This window comes from Microcebus murinus, chromosome 20, assembly GCF_040939455.1.
Source record: "Microcebus murinus isolate Inina chromosome 20, M.murinus_Inina_mat1.0, whole genome shotgun sequence".
Taxonomy (NCBI): domain Eukaryota; kingdom Metazoa; phylum Chordata; class Mammalia; order Primates; family Cheirogaleidae; genus Microcebus; species Microcebus murinus.
The window spans coordinates 36,777,297-36,792,742 of NC_134123.1; the positions used below are offsets into that span (position 1 = coordinate 36,777,297).

At 51.2% G+C, this 15,446-nt stretch overlaps 1 protein-coding gene across 1 annotated transcript in view; it reads right to left on the reverse strand.

The window, feature by feature from the left end:
* Positions 1 to 3,665: 3,665 nt before the first annotated feature.
* CFAP92 (cilia and flagella associated protein 92 (putative)) overlaps positions 3,666 to 15,446 on the reverse strand; it is a 34,134-nt gene continuing 22,353 nt past the window's right edge. The window contains exons 11-16 of the mRNA XM_075995923.1: positions 14,411 to 14,605; positions 12,735 to 13,029; positions 10,617 to 10,781; positions 6,764 to 6,970; positions 5,109 to 5,271; positions 3,666 to 3,929 (exon numbers count right to left, since the gene is read on the reverse strand). Of these exons, the coding sequence (XP_075852038.1) occupies positions 3,913 to 3,929; positions 5,109 to 5,271; positions 6,764 to 6,970; positions 10,617 to 10,781; positions 12,735 to 13,029; positions 14,411 to 14,605 (1,042 nt within the window). The 3' untranslated portion in view covers positions 3,666 to 3,912. The remainder of the gene's footprint in view (positions 3,930 to 5,108; positions 5,272 to 6,763; positions 6,971 to 10,616; positions 10,782 to 12,734; positions 13,030 to 14,410; positions 14,606 to 15,446) is intronic.

Sequence of the window (15,446 nt, forward strand, 5' to 3'; positions counted from 1 at the left end):
GGCAGCAGACAGCGCGGGCGCAATGCCGCTGGCGAGACGCGCAAACTTGTGGCGTCATCAGCCGGCGCACTACTGGGCGCTGGTTCCCAGCGGCGGTCCCGCCTTTCCGGCCTCCACCCACGATTGCGTTGGGCTTCGGCGTCCCGCGCAAGCGCAGTGCTGTTGCCGCGACGCGCAGGCCGGAGGCTTCCATCACATCGCCCCGGGCAAAAGACCGCGCAGGCGCAATGCCGCTGGCGAGACGCGCAGGCTGGTGGCGTCATCACCCGACGCGGCATTGGGCGACGGCTGCCGGCGGTGGTCCCGCCCTTCCGGCCTCCGGCTAGGTCCGACAAAAGTCGCGCAGGCGCAGTCCTGCCGCCGAGACGCGCAGGCTGGCGGCGTTATCAGCCCTAGCGGGCCTGGAGCGTGTTTGCCGGCGGTCGTCCCACCCTTCCGGCTTTCAAATAGGCCTGCGACAGGCCCCGCTACCGAAGTTCTCCTGGCGACACGCCCTAGCTGATTGCGTCATCACCCTGCGTCGGCGTGGGTGGTGCTTGCCCGCGTCCGTACCTCCCTTCCTGCCTCCACCTCGGCGTCCGGTACGCTGCGGGAGGCCGCGCAAGCGCACTGAGGATGGCGAGACGCGCAGCATGGTGGCGTCATCAGCCGGCGCGGGCCTGGGCGGTGTTTTCCGGCCGTCGTCCCGCCCTCTTAGCCTACACATAGTAATCAAAGAGGGCGCGCAAGCGCAGTGCTACTGGCGAGACACCCAGGATTATGACGTCATGAGCCGGCCTGGGCCTAGGACGGTGCTTGCCGGCGTTCGTCCCGCCCTTCCTGCCTCCACCTAGCCGTGCGGAAGGCTGCGCAAGCGCACTGAGGGTGGCGAGACGCGCAGGATGGCGGCGTCATCAGCCGGCGCGGGCCCGGGCTGTGTTTTCCGGCCGTCGTCCCGCCCCTAGACTACTCATAGTAATGAAAGAGGGCGCGCAAGCGCAGTGCCGCTTCAGAGAGACGCCCGGTCTGGTGACGTCATCAGCCGGCGCGGGACTGGGCGCTGTTTGCCTGAGCTGGTCCCGCCCCTCCGGCCTCCACCTCGGCCTACGATAGGCTCCGCTGTTGCGCGCAAGCGCAATGCCGCTTCAGAGATACGCCCGGTCCGCTGACGTCATCAGCCGGCGCGGGATTGGGCGCTGTTTGCCTGCGCTGGTCCCGCCCCTCCGGCCTCCACTTCTGCCTATGATAGGCTCCGCTGTTTCGCGCAAGCGCAGTGCGCGCCGCGTGGCGACGCGAACCAGTGACGTTAACAGGCTGCGCCGGCGCCGCTAAATGGGAGGCGACCGCGGAGCTGCCAGACTCTAGCGGCCTTTTACGCGAGCCTGCGCGCCCCTAGTCGCACCCTCTGCCGTGTGGCCCCTGCTTTTCGCCCTTTTAGGCGCTCAGCGGCGGGTGGGGCAGCGTCGGGGTCCCCGGAGCCGCCGGGGACGAGGCTGTGCGCTCTCAGGGCTCGCTCAGGTCCCGTGGAACCTTCTGGAAGGAAGCGCCGGGGGGGGGGCGTTTCCGGGACTGGGGCCCCGAGCGGCGCGGTGGCGGCGGGTGTCGCAGCTGGATGGCGTCACCGCGCGGCGCCAGCCGCTGGAGGAGCCGTTGCTTAGCAACCGCGCCCGCCTCCCAGCTATTCCCGCCTCCAGATTTGGGGGCCTCGGGTTCCTGTTTTTGTTTTTCAGTCAGAATCTGGCTCTGTCGCCGGGGCTGGAGTCCTGCGGCGTCAGCCTCGCTCACAGCAGCCTCCGACTCCTGGCCTCCAGCGAGCCTCCCGCCTGGGCCTCCCTCCCGAGTAGAGGCTGGGACTCCAGGCGTGCGCCTCCACGCCCGGCTCGTTTTTTCTGTATATTTTTAGTCGTCCACCCATTTCTTCCTATTTTTGAATAGTAGAGACGGGGTCTCGCTCTTGCTCAGGCTGGCCTCCACCTCCCGGCCTCCAGCCATCCTCCCTTCTCAGCCTCCAGAGTTGCTGGGATGACAGTTTTTTCTCTATATATATATTAGTCGGCCAATTAATTTCTTTCTAATTTTACAGTAGAGACGGGGTCTCTCTCTTGCTCAGGCCGGCCTCCAACTCCCGACCTCCAGCGATCCTCCCTCCCCGGCCTCCCTGAGTCTCAAGATGACAGGCGCGGCCCTCCCGCAACCAGCGGAAACCTGCTCTCACCTGGTGTCGATGTACCTTGGCATCGAATCCGTCAAGGCCTCGTACCAGGGGTCCCCAAACTCTTTAAACAGGCCGGACCCCCGTCCACTGAACCTCAAGACCATTTGGAGGCCCAGACTAGAGGCCCGAAAGAAAAAAAAAAAAAAAAACTATGAACGCATTCCTGCACGCACTGCACGTTATCTTATTTTCGATGTCAGAAAACAAACTTGGGCAGAGACACCCGCATGTGGCCCCCCCAGACACCTGCCTTGCAGGTTTGTGAACTGAAGTTAAAATTTTAAGGCTCGGCCTCGACCTCCCTACACCGGCCGATCGTGCCCCCTCCTCGTGGCCGTAGGAATATCCTGAATCTAAACCGCCTGCCTGGAGGAGGAGGCTCAGACAGGCCTCATCCTGTCCCCCTGCGTTCTCGGGGGACATCCTCTGTGGCCCCGGGGACAGGCCTGAGGGTCTGCGGGACGCACCTGCAGGTCCTCAGTTTACCCAACAAACCTGTGTCCTGTTGCTTGTCTCTTACAACAGCCCCTTATGTTAGAACATTCCAGGCCTTTATTTATTTTGAGGCCGAGTCTCGCTCTGTCGCCCGGGCTGGAGTGAGCGCCGTGGCGTCGGCCTCGCTCACGGCGGCCTCCGACTCCTGGCCTCCAGTGAGCCTCCCGCCTCGGCCTCCCTCCCCAGTAGCTGGGACTACAGGCACGCGCCTCCACGCCCGGCTCGTTTATTCTATATATTTTTAGTTGTCCAGCTCATTTCTTTCTATTTTTTTTTTTTTTTTAGTAGAGACGGGGTCTCGCTCTTGCTCGGGCTGGCCTCCAACTCCTGGCCTCGAGCGAGCCTCCTGCCTCGGCCTCCCAGAGTGCCGGGGTGACAGGCGTGAGCCTCCGCGCCCGGCTCATTTTTTCTATATATATTTTTAGTTGTGCAGCTAATTTTTTTGTTTTTTGTTTTTTGTGTTTTTTTGTGATAGAGATGGGGTCTCGCTCTTGGTCAGCCTGGTCTCAACCTCCTTGGCCCAAGCGAGCCTCCTGCCTCAGCCTCCCTCCCCAGTAGCTGGGACGACAGGCATGCGCCACCACGCCCGGCTCATTTTCTCTATATATATTTTTACTTGTCCAGCTCATTTCTTTTCTATAATTTTAGTAGAGACGGGGTCTCGCTCTTGCTCAGGCCGGCCTCCACCTCCTAACCTCATTGAGCGATCCTCCCTCCTCGGCCTCCCTCCCAAGTAGCTGGGACTACAGGCATGAGCCTCCGCGCCCGGCTCGTTTTTTTTTTTTTTTTTTCATATATATTTTTAGTTGTCCAGCTCATTTCTTTCTATTTTTTCTAATTTCTTCTCTCTATATATTTTTCTGTATATATAATTTCCCTTTAGTGACTCGTGCATACAAAAATTCCTGAGTGTCGCTTTTGGCATTTTTTTTTATGTTGTTGTTGTTATTGTTTTTGGGTTTTTTTTGTTTTTTTTTTTTGCAATTTATACTTGTTTACGAACAATCAATAAGTATACTTCAGTCAACTGGGTGCATGCAGTGGTGCATAATTACAGACCTGAGGCCGCCGGTTCCTGGGGTTCGCCCTGGCCAGCGAGTGTGGAATCAAAGGGCGGGAAGCTTTTGGACGCTGGCGAACAGACCTCGGCCCAGACACGGCCCCGACGCGGCTGTCCCCGCTGAGCATCTCAGCGCGGTTCCCAGGGTTGCGTATTTATTCCATCATTTTCTAGAAGATACTGGCGGGGGAAAAAAAGAAAAGAAAAAGAAAAGAAAAAGTCAAGTTGGGCACGCTTAAGAGGAAAAATGGCACGAGACCAGCTTATGACCTGCTCCTGGTTCAAGGTGACCCGGCACGCAAGGGTGGGAGACAGACAGACCGTCACCCAGCTGTTGGGGACAGGAGCTTGGAGGCCCACGCCTGTCATCCCAGCCACTCCGGGAGGCCGAGGAGGGAGGCTCGCTCGAGGCTGAGAGGTGGAGGTCGGCCTGAGCAAGAGTGAGGCCCCGTCTCTACTTTAAAAATTAGAAGAGAAAATAGCTGGGCAGACAACTAAATATATATATATATAAATATATATATTTAATAAATAGATTTATATATAATATGTATTTAATAAATATATATTATATATTTAATAAATATATAAATATAAAAATATATAAATATCAATATATAAAATAATATATATTAAAAAAAACGAGCCGGGCATGGCGGCGCGTGCCTGTAGTCCCAGCTACTCGGGAGGGAGGCCGAGGCAGGAGGCTGGCTCCAGGTCAGGAGTTGGAGGCCAGCCTTAGCAAGAGTGAGAGAGAGCCCGTCTCTACTAAAAATAGAAAGAAATTAATTGGCCAACTAAAAATATATATAGAAGAAATGAGCCGGGCGTGGCGGCGCGTGCCTGTAGTCCCAGCTACTCGGGTGGGAGGCCGAGGCAGGAGGATCGCTGGAGGCCAGGAGGTTGAGACCAGGCTGACCAAGAGCGAGATGCCGTCTCTATTTAAAAAAAACAAACAAACAAAAAAAAAAATTAGCTGCACAACTAAAAATATATAAAGGAAAAAATAGCCAGGCGCGGAGGCTCACCCCTGTCATCCCAGCACTCTGGGAGGCTAAGGCCGGAGGATCGCTCGAGGTCAGGAGTTGGAGGCCAGCCTGAGCAAGAGCGAGACCCCGTCTCTAATCAAAAAAAAAATAGAAAGAAATGAGCTGGACAACTAAAAATATATAGAAAAAATGAGCCGGGCGTGGTGGCGCGTGCCTGTACTTGCAGCTACTCGGGAGGGAGGCCGAGGCGGGAGGCTCGCTCGAGGTCAGGAGTTCGAAACCAGCCTGAGCGTGGATGGGACAAGCCAGGCACAAAAACTAAAGGCACCTGGGGCCTCGTGTTTTTTTTTTTTTTTTTTCTTTTTTTTACCTGTCACCCCCGGCTTCGGGGCAGGCGAAGGCGGCACTGGGAAGGAAGTAGGGGGAGGCCTGGTGTAGAGATCGAAGTCCAGGTGGCGCCGGTCCCAGCCCCAGCGGTCCCGGTCCAGCACGGGCTTGAGCTTGTTGGCGAAGAGCTCCTTCTCCTTCCACTCCTGCCTCGGATAAAACAAGACACAAGTCACGCCCGTCAGCCCAGCACTCTGGGAGGCCGAGGAGGGAGGCTCGCTCGAGGTCAGGAGTTGGAGGCCAGCCTGAGCAAGAGCCAGACCCCGTCTCTACTAAAAAAAAAAAAAAAAAAAAAAATACAAAGAAATTAATTGGCCAAGTAAAAATATATAGAAGAAAAAATGAGCCCGGCGTGCTACTCGGGAGGGAGGCTGAGGCGGGAGGATCGTTCAAGGTCAGGAGTTAGAGACCAGGCTGAGGAAGAGCGAGACGCCGTCTCTACCAGAAAAATAAATAAAAAAAGAGAAATGAGCCAGACAACTAAAAATGTATAGAAAAAACGAGCCGGACGTGGTGGCGCGTGCCTGTACAGTCCCAGCTACTCGGGAGGGAGGCCGAGGCGGGAGGATTGCTCGAGGCCAGGAGTTGGAGGCCAGCCTGAGCAAGATCAAGACCCCGTCTCTACTATAAAATAGAAACAAATGAGCTGGACGACTAAAAATATATAGAAAAAAATATGAGCCACCATGCCTGTAGTCCCAGTTACTCGGGAGGGAGGCTGAGGCGGGAGGATCGCTCGAGGCCAGGACTTAGAGACCACCGTGAGCAAGAGCGAGACCCTGTCTCTACTAAAAAAAAAAAAATAGAAATAAATGAGCCGGATGACTAAAAATCTATAGAAAAAATGAGGCAGGCGTGGTGGCGCATGCCTGTAGCCCCAGCTTCTCGGGATGGAGGCCGAAACAGGAGGCTCACTCGAGGTCAGGCGTTCGAAACCAACCTGAGCAAGATGGAGACCCTGTCTCTACTAAAAATACAAAGAAATGAGCTGGACAACTAAAAATATATCGAAAAAAAAATGAGCCGGGTGTGGTGGCGCATGCCTGTATAGCCCCAGCTTCTCGGGATGGAGGCCAAAACAGGAGGCTCGCTCGAGGCCAGGAGTTGGAGGCCAGCCTGAGCAAGAGCGAGACCCCCGTCTCTACTAAAAAAAAAAAATAGAAATAAATGAGCCGGACGACTAAAAATCTATAGAAAAAATGAGCCGGGCGTGGTGGCGCATGCCTGTGTAGTCCCAGCTCCTTGGAATGGAGGCCAAGTCAGGAGGCTCGCTCGAGGTCAGGCGTTCGAAACCAGCCTGAGCAAGAGCGAGACCCCGTCTCTACTAAAAACAGAAAGAAATGAGCCGAACAACTAAAAATATATAGACAAAAAAAAAAAAAAAAATTGAGCCGGGCGTGGTGGCGCATGCCTGTATAGTCCCAGCTCCTCGGGAGGGAGGCCGACACAGGAGGCTCGCTCGAGGCCAGCAGTTGGAGGCTGAGCCCGGGCGACAGAGCGAGACTCAGTCTCCCCCCCAAAAAAAATTTTTAAAAAAGTGACACAAATCAGGAGGACAGAGGTCACCGAGGGACACCCACCATCCCCGACCCCCACGCCAACCCCCCAAGTCCCGTCGTCCTCCAGTCCCCGACGGACCTCGACCACGTCCGTGATGACGGGCAGCTGCAGCCCCGGCCGGTTCTCCTCGATGCCATCCCTGAGGCCCGTCACCTGGAAGCCAGCGGGCGTGAGCCAGGCCCGGCGCGACCTCTCCCGGGCCTTCCTGTCCTCTTCCTCGACGTCCAGGGGCTCCAGGGTGGCCGAGAGGAAACGCTGGGAATACGTGTACCTCCTCCCGGGCACCTGGAAGGGAGAGGCCGGGCGGCCGTGGGTGGCGGCTCCGAGCTGTCTTGCTATCTTCAGTCATTTATTCATTTATTCATTCATTCATTTATTCATTCATTATTTATTCATTTATTCATTCATTTATTTATTCATTTATTTATTTATTCATTCATTCATTTATTCATTCATTTATTCATTCATTTATTTATTCATTTATTCGTTTATTTATTCATTTATTCATTCATTTATTCATTCATTTATTCATTTATTTATTCATTTATTCATTCATTTATTCATTTATTCATTCATTTATTTATTCATTCATTTATTCATTTATTCATTCATTTATTTATTCATTCATTCATTTATTCATTCATTCATTTATTTATTTATTTTGAGACTGAGTCTCGCACTGTCGCCTGGGCTGGAGCCCGGCTCACAGCGGCCTCCAATTCCTGGCCTCCAGCGAGCCTCCCGCCTCAGCCTCCTCTCCCAAGTAGCTGGGACGACAGGCATGCGCCACCACGCCCGGCTCGTTTTTTTTTCTGTATATATTAGTTGGCCAATTAATTTCTATTTTTTTTTTTTTTTTTAAGTAGAGAGGGGGTCTCGCTCTTGCTCAGGCTGCTTTTGAACTCCTGGCCTCCACCGATCCTCCCGCCTCGGCCTCCCTCCAGAGTAGCTGGGACTACAGGCACGCGCCACCACGCCCGGCTCATTTTTTCTCTATATATTTTTAGTTGGCCAATTAATTTATTTCTATTTTGTTTTTTTAGTACAGACGGGGTCTTGTTCTTACTCAGGCTGGTTTCAAACTCCTGGCCTCGAGCGATCCTCCCGCCTCAGCCTCCCTCCCGAGTACCTGGGACTACAGGCATGCGCCTCCACGCCCGGCTCATTTTTTCTCTATATATATTTTTATTTTTATGTATTTATTTTTTTTGAGACAGAGTGTCCCTCTGTTGCCCAAGCTAGAGTGAGTGCCGTGGCCTCAGCCTCGCTCACAGCAGCCTCCGACTCCTGGGCTGATTGCTGTGGGCGAGGCTGACGCCACGGCACTCACTCTAGCCCGGGCGACAGGGCGAGATTCTGTCTCAAAAATAAATAAATAAATAAAATTAAAAATATATATACAAAAAAATGAGCCAGGCGGGGTGGTTCACGCCTGTCATCCAAGCGCTCTGGGAGGCCGAGGCGGGAGGATGGCTCGAGGTCAGGAGTTGGAGGCCAGCCTGAGCGAGACCCCGTGTCTACTAAAAAAATAGAAAGAAATGAGCTGGACAACTGAAAATATATAGAAAAAAAAAATGAGCCGGGCGTTGTGGCGCGTGCCTGTAGTCCCAGCTACTAGGGAGGGAGGCCGAGGCGGGAGGATCACTCGAGGTCAGGAGTTGGAGGCCAGCCTGAGCAAGAGCGAGACCCCGTCTCTACTGAAAAAAATAGAAATTAGCTGGACAACTAAAAATAATTAAAAAAATAAATGAGCCGGAGGCGGAGGCTCACGCCTGTCATCCCAGCACTCCGGGAGGCTGAGGCAGGAGGTCAGGGGTTTGAGGCCAGGACCTGCCTCCCTCGAGGTCAGGGGTTCGAGACCGGCCTGAGCAAGAGAAAGACCCCATCTCTACTAAAAAAAATAGAAAGAAATGAGCTGGACAAGTAAAAATATATGCAAAAATAAATTAGCCAGGCGTGGAGGCGCATGCCTGTAGTCCCAGCTACTCGGGAGGGAGGCCGAGGCGGGAGGATCGCTCGAGGTCAGGAGTTCGAAACCAGCCTGAGCAAGAGCAAGGTCCCATCTCTACTTAAAAAAAAATAGCCGGGCAACTAAAATATATAGAAAAATACAGAGAAACAAAGAATATATAGAAACCGGACAACTAACAATATATAGAAAATATAGAAAATATATTTTCTATAGAAAAGATATATAAAAATATATATATAAAAATATATAGAAAAATATACAAAAATATATTTAGTTATATTTTTATATATAACTAAAATATATAGCCAGACACCTAAAAATATATAGAGAAAAAAATAATCATGAGCCGGGCGTGGTGGCGCATGCCTGTAGTCCCAGCTACTCGGGAGGGAGGCCGAGGCGGGAGGCTCGCTAGAGGTCAGGAGTTCAAAACCAGCCTGAGCAAGAGCGAGGTCCCATCTCTACTTAAAAAAAAATAGCGGGACAACTAAAATATATAGAAAAATATAGAGAAACAAAAAATATATAGAAACTGGACAACTAAAAATATATAGAAAATATAATTTCTATAGAAAAGATATATAAAAAATATATATATAAAAATATATAGAATATATACAAAAATATATTTTTATATATAACTAAAATATATAGCCGGACAACTAAAAATATCTAGAAAATATAGAAAATATATTTTCTATAGAAAAAATATATTAAAAAATATATATAAAAATATGTATATATATAGAAAATATATAGAAAAACATACAAAAATATATTTTTATATACAACTAAAATATATAGCCGGACAACTAAAAATATATAGAAAATATAAAAAATATATTTTCTATAGAATAAATATATAAAATACATGTATATATAAAATATATATATATAAAATTATATAGAAAATATATAGAAAAATATACAATAATATATTTTTATATATAACTAAAATATATAGCCGGGCAACTAAAAATATATAGAAAATATAAAAAATATATTTTCTATAGAAAAAATATATAAAATACATGTATATATAAAATATATATATATAAAATTATATAGAAAATATATAGAAAAATATACAATAATATATTTTTATATATAACGAAAATATATAGCCGGACAACTAAAAATATATAGAAAATATAAAAAATATATTTTCTATAGAAAAAATATATAAAATACATATATATATAAAATATATATATATAAAACTATATAGAAAATATATAGAAAAATATACAATAATGTATTTTTATATATAACTAAAATATATAGCCGAACAACTAAAAATATATAGAAAATATAAAAAATATATTTTCTATAGAATAAATATATAAAATACATGTATATATAAAATATATATATATAAAATTATATAGAAAATATATATATAAAATTATATAGAAAATATATAGAAAAATATACAATAATATATTTTTATATATAACTAAAATACATAGCCGGACAACTAAAAATATATAGAAAATATAAAAAATATATTTTCTATAGAAAAAATATATAAAATACATATATATATAAAATATATATATAAAATTATATAGAAAATATATATATATAAAATTATATAGAAAATATATAGAAAAATATACAATAATATATTTTTATATATAACTAAAATATATAGCCGGGCAACTAAAAATATATAGAAAATATAAAAAATATATTTTCTATAGAATAAATATATAAAATACATGTATATATAAAATATATATATAATTATATAGAAAATATATAGAAAAATATACAATAATATATTTTTACATATAACTAAAATACGTAGCCGGACAACTAAAAATATGTAGAAAAAATAATAACAACAGCGAGCCGGGCGTGGCGGCGCGAGCCTGTCGTCCCAGCTGCCCGGGAGGGAGGCCGAGGCGGGAGGCCGGGAGGAGGCCGAGGCGGGAGGCCGCCTGTGGCCCGGCTCACCTTGGCCATCTGCCGGTGCAGCTGCTTCTTGGCCAGCTCCGCGGCGTTGAGGGTCTGCACGCTGTAGTTGTAGACGGGGCCGCCGGGGGGCACCGAGATCTTCACCGGCCTCGCCACGGCCCTGTCGGGCTTCCTGCCGGCGCGGAAGGCCTCTTGGATGTTTCTCTAGAGGGACAGAGAGAGAGAGGGGGGCACGGTCGCGGCCGGGGCCCGGGCCAGGTCCCCAGGGGACGCGCAGGGACATATGACGCCTGGGACCGGCGAGTAACGAAGAATTCATGTCACGCCTCTGGTCCCAGCGCTCGGGGAGGCCGGGGCTGGAGGATCGCTCGCTCGAGGCCAGGGGTTGGAGGCCGGCCTGAGCAAGAGCGAGAGCCCGTGTCTACTAAAAAAGTAGAAAGAAATAAATCGGCCAATTGAAAACGTAGAGAAAAACTGTAATCCTTGCACTCTGGGAGGCTGAGGCGGGAGGATCGTGCTCGAGGTCGGGAGGTGGAGGCCGGCCTGAGCAAGAGCGAGACCCTGTCTCTACTAAAAAAAAAAATAGAAAGAAATTAGCTGGACAACGAAAAATATATAGAAGAAAGAAAAAAATGAGCCGGGCATGATGGCTCGTGCCAGTAACTCCCAGCACTCTGGGAGGCCGAGGCGGGAGGATGGCTGGAGGCCAGGAGTTGGAGGCCAGCCTGAGCAAGAGCCAGACCCCGTCTCTACTAAAAATGGAAAGACATTAGCTGGACAACTAAGAATATATAGAAAAAAATATATACAGAAAAATATATAGAGAGAAAAACTGAGCCGGGCGTGGAGGCGCATGCCTGTCGTCCCAGCTACTCTGGAGGGAGGCCGAGGCGGGAGGATCGCTCGAGGCCAGGAGTTGGAGGCCAGCCTGAGCAAGAGCGAGACCCTGTCTCTACTAACAAAAATAGAAAGAAATGAGCTGGACACAACTAAAATATATATATATATATAGAGAGAGAGAGAGAGAGAGAAAAAATTAGCCGGGCGTGGAGGCTCACGCCTGTTATCCCAGCACTCTGGGAGGCCGAGGCAGGAGGATCGCTCGAGGCCAGGACTTCGAGGCCAGCCTGAGCAAGAGCGAGACCCCGTCTCTACTAAAAGAAAATAGAAAGAAATTAGCTGGACAACTAAAAATATATATATATATAGAAAAAATTATCTGGGCGCGGAGGCTCACACCTGTCATCCCAGGACTCTGGGAGGCCGAGGCGGGAGGCTCGCTCGAGGTCAGGAGTTGAAAACCAGCCTCAGCAACAGCGAGACCCCGTCTCTACTAAAAAAAAATAGAAATTCATTGTCCAACTGAAAATATATAGAAAAAAAAAACGAGCCGGGCGTGGAGGCGCACGCCTGTCGTCCCAGCTACTCGGGAGGGAGGCCGAGGCAGGAGGTTCGCTCGAGGTCGGGAGGTGGAGGCCGGCCTGAGCAAGAGCGAGACCCCGTCTCTACTAAAAAAAAAAATACGAAGAAATTAATTGAACAAGGAAAAATATATAGAAAAAAACCCGAGCCGGGCGTGGGGGTGCACGCCTGTCGTCCCAGCTACTCGGGAGGGAGGCCGAGGCAGGAGGCTCACTGGAGGCCGGGACTTCGAGACCAGCCTGAGCAAGAGCGAGAGCCCCCCGTCTCTACTACAAACAGAAAGAAATTAGCCAAAAAAACAACTACAAATAGGAAAAAAAAAACGAGCCGGGCGTGGTGGCGCCTGCCCGAAGTCCCAGCTCCTCGGGAGGGAGGCCGGGGTGGGAGGCTCGCTGGAGCCTCGAAGCTGGAGGCTGCTTGAGCGAGGCTGAAACCACGGCCGGAGACTCTGTCTCAAAAAAACAACAACAACAACAACAAAAAAACACGCTACACACGCGCACACACACACGCACGCACACGCAACGGTTCTCCCTCCACGGCGGACTCTAGAGGCTGTGTTGAGGCCCAAGAACATTCTAGAAGGCGGAGGGAGGTCAAGGCAGGGCTTTGGGAGTGGCCCCCCCCCCCCAGCTTGCAAGCACACAGGGCCTCCCCAAGTCTGTGTATGTCCGGGCGGGGACCCGGACGGAGCGGGCGGAGTGGAGGCCCGGTGGAGGCCCGGTGGAGGCCCACCTGGACGAGGCTGTTCCTGGCCCGGCTCCTGAGCATCATGGAGTTGCGCCAGCGCAGGTACCTCTCCTGGTGGGCGGAGATGTCCAGGTAGAAGGGGACTTTGGGGCTGCGCAGCTCCTCCAGGTTGGGGGCCGGCTGCGGGGGTAAGGCCCACAGCCTCTCGTCCGTCAGCTCCTCCTGCGACAGGGGCATGCCGAACTCCTGGCTCAGGTCCTGCACCATGGCCGACGAGGGCAGCAGGTCCCGCGCGATCACCTCCCGCAGGGTGGCGCTGTTCCGGCACAGCTCGTGGATCCTGGGAGGGAAAAAAAAAAAAAAAAGCCGCCGGCCTCCACGTTGAGCCTCCAAACGATCACCGAGGTTTCGCAGCCGGTCGGACGGACGCTCGCTCTCGGAGCCCCAGGTCCCCGAGCTCGTCACCGTCTGTTTCTTTTCTGGGACGCCGGTCCCGCTCTGTCAGGGCCCGGGGCCGGGGCCAGCGCCGTGGCGTCGGCCTCCGAGGCCCGAGCGAGCCTCCTGCCTCGGCCTCCTTTCTGAGCGGCTGGGACGACAGGCACGCGCCACCACGCCCGGCTTATTTTTTTTTTTCTATGTATTTTGACTCGTTCGATTAATTTCTTTCTATTTGTAGTAGGGACGGGGTCTCGCTCTTGCTCGGGCTGGCCTCGACCTCCTGACCTCGAGCGAGCCTCCCGCCTCGGCCTCCTTTCTGAGCGGCTGGGAATACAGGCGTGAGCCTCCACGCCCGGCTCATTTTTTTTGTATATATATTTTTAGTTGTCCAGCTCATTTCTTTCTAATGTTTTTTGGTAGAGACGGGGTCTCGCTCTTGCTGACCCTGGCCTCAAACTCCTGGCCTCGACCGAGCCTCCAGCCTTGGCCTCCTAGAGTGCTGGGATGACAGGCATGAGCCAACGCACCCGGCTTTTATTTTATTTTATTTTATTTTTTTGAGGCAGAGTCTCGCTCTGTCACCCGGGCTGGAGTGCCGTGGCGTCAGCCTCGCTCACAGCAGCCTCCAACTCCTGGCCTCCAGCGAGCCTCCCGCCTCAGCCTCCTTTCTGAGTAGCTGGGACTATAGGCATGCGCCACCATGCCCTAATTTTTTTTTCTATATATTTCTATTTGGCCAATTCATTTTGTTTCTATTTTTTACATAGAGACGGGGTCTCGCTCTTGCTCAGGCTGGCCTCCAACTCCTGACCTCCAGCGATCCTCCCGCCTCGGCCTCCTTTGTGAGTAGCTGGGACTATAGGCATGCGCCACCATGCCCTAATTTTTTTTTTCTATATATTTCTAGTTGGCCAATTAATTTTCTATTTTTTAAGTAGAGACAGGGTCTGGCTCTTGCTCAAGCTGGCCTCGACCTCCTGACCTCCAGCGATCCTCCCTCCTCAGCCTCCCTCCCAAGTAGCTGGGACGACAGGCATGCGCCACCACGCCCTGCTCGTTTTTTTTTCTATATATTTCTAGTTGGCCAATTAATTTTCTATTTTTTACGTAGAGACGGGGTCTCGCTCCTGCTCAGGCCGGCCTCGAACGATCCTGACCTCCAGCGATCCTCCCGCCTCGGCCTCCGGAAATTCAAAGCTTCCCACGTCCGGGGCCAAAAGAGTCCCCCAGTGACTCCCGATCCCTGAGCCCTTCGGGGAGGCCGCGGGGGGAGGCGGCCTCACCTGGCCAGGGCCTGGAAGGCCCTCCGGGGCAGGGCCTTGCGCAGGTAGAGCGCCGTGTGCCGCATCAGCTGGGCCAGGGGCTGGAACAGGTGCACGTGGTAGAGGATGGTCTCGAGGTCGGCGTACAGTCGCTGGTGGAACAGCAGCTGCGAGTCGTAGAGCACCTTGCACTTACTGCGCTCCGAGGTCGAGGTTCTGCAGAGCGGAGGAGGCCGGGAGAGCGGATCAGCCCTGCTGCGAACCCCAACCCCGGCGGCTCCGCGCCCCGCAGCGCTCGCCTTTAGGGTGTTTAGAAACAGACGGGAGGCTCGCGCCTGTCATCCCGGCACTCGGGGAGGAGGCCGAGGCGGGAGGATGGAGCTCGAGGTCGGGTTGCCCAGCTCATTTCTTTCTATTTTTTTTTTTTTTTTAGTAGAGACGGGGTCTCGCTCTTGCTCAGGCTGGCCTCCAACTCCTGGCCTCGAGCGATCCTCCCGCCTCGGCCTCCCTCCCGAGTAGCTGGGACTACAGGCGCGCGCCACCAGGCCCAACTCGTCTGGCTCATTTCTTTGTTGTTTTTTTTTTTTGAGACAGAGTCTCACTCTGTTGTTGCCCAGGCTAGAGTGAGCGCTGTGGCGTCAGCCTCGCTCACAGCAGCCTCCAACTCCTGACCTCAAGCGATCCTCCTGCCTCAGCCTCCCTCCCGAGTAGCTGGGACTACAGGCATGCGCCACCACGCCCGGCTCGTTTTTTCTATGTATATCTGTTGGCTGATTAATTTCCTTCTATTTGTGGTAGAGACGGGGTCTCGCTCTTGCTCAGGCCAGCCTCGACCTCCTGACCTCCAGCGATCCTCCCGCCTCGGCCTCCCTCCCGAGTAGCTGGGACTCCAGGCGTGCGCCACCACGCCCGGCTCATTTTCCTCTCTGTGTATATTTATAGCTGTCCGGCTCATTTCTTTCTATTTCTTTTTTTAGTAGAAACAGGGTCTCGCTCTTGCTCACGCCAGCCTCAACCTCCTGACCTCCAGCGATCCTCCCTCCTCGGCCTCCCAGAG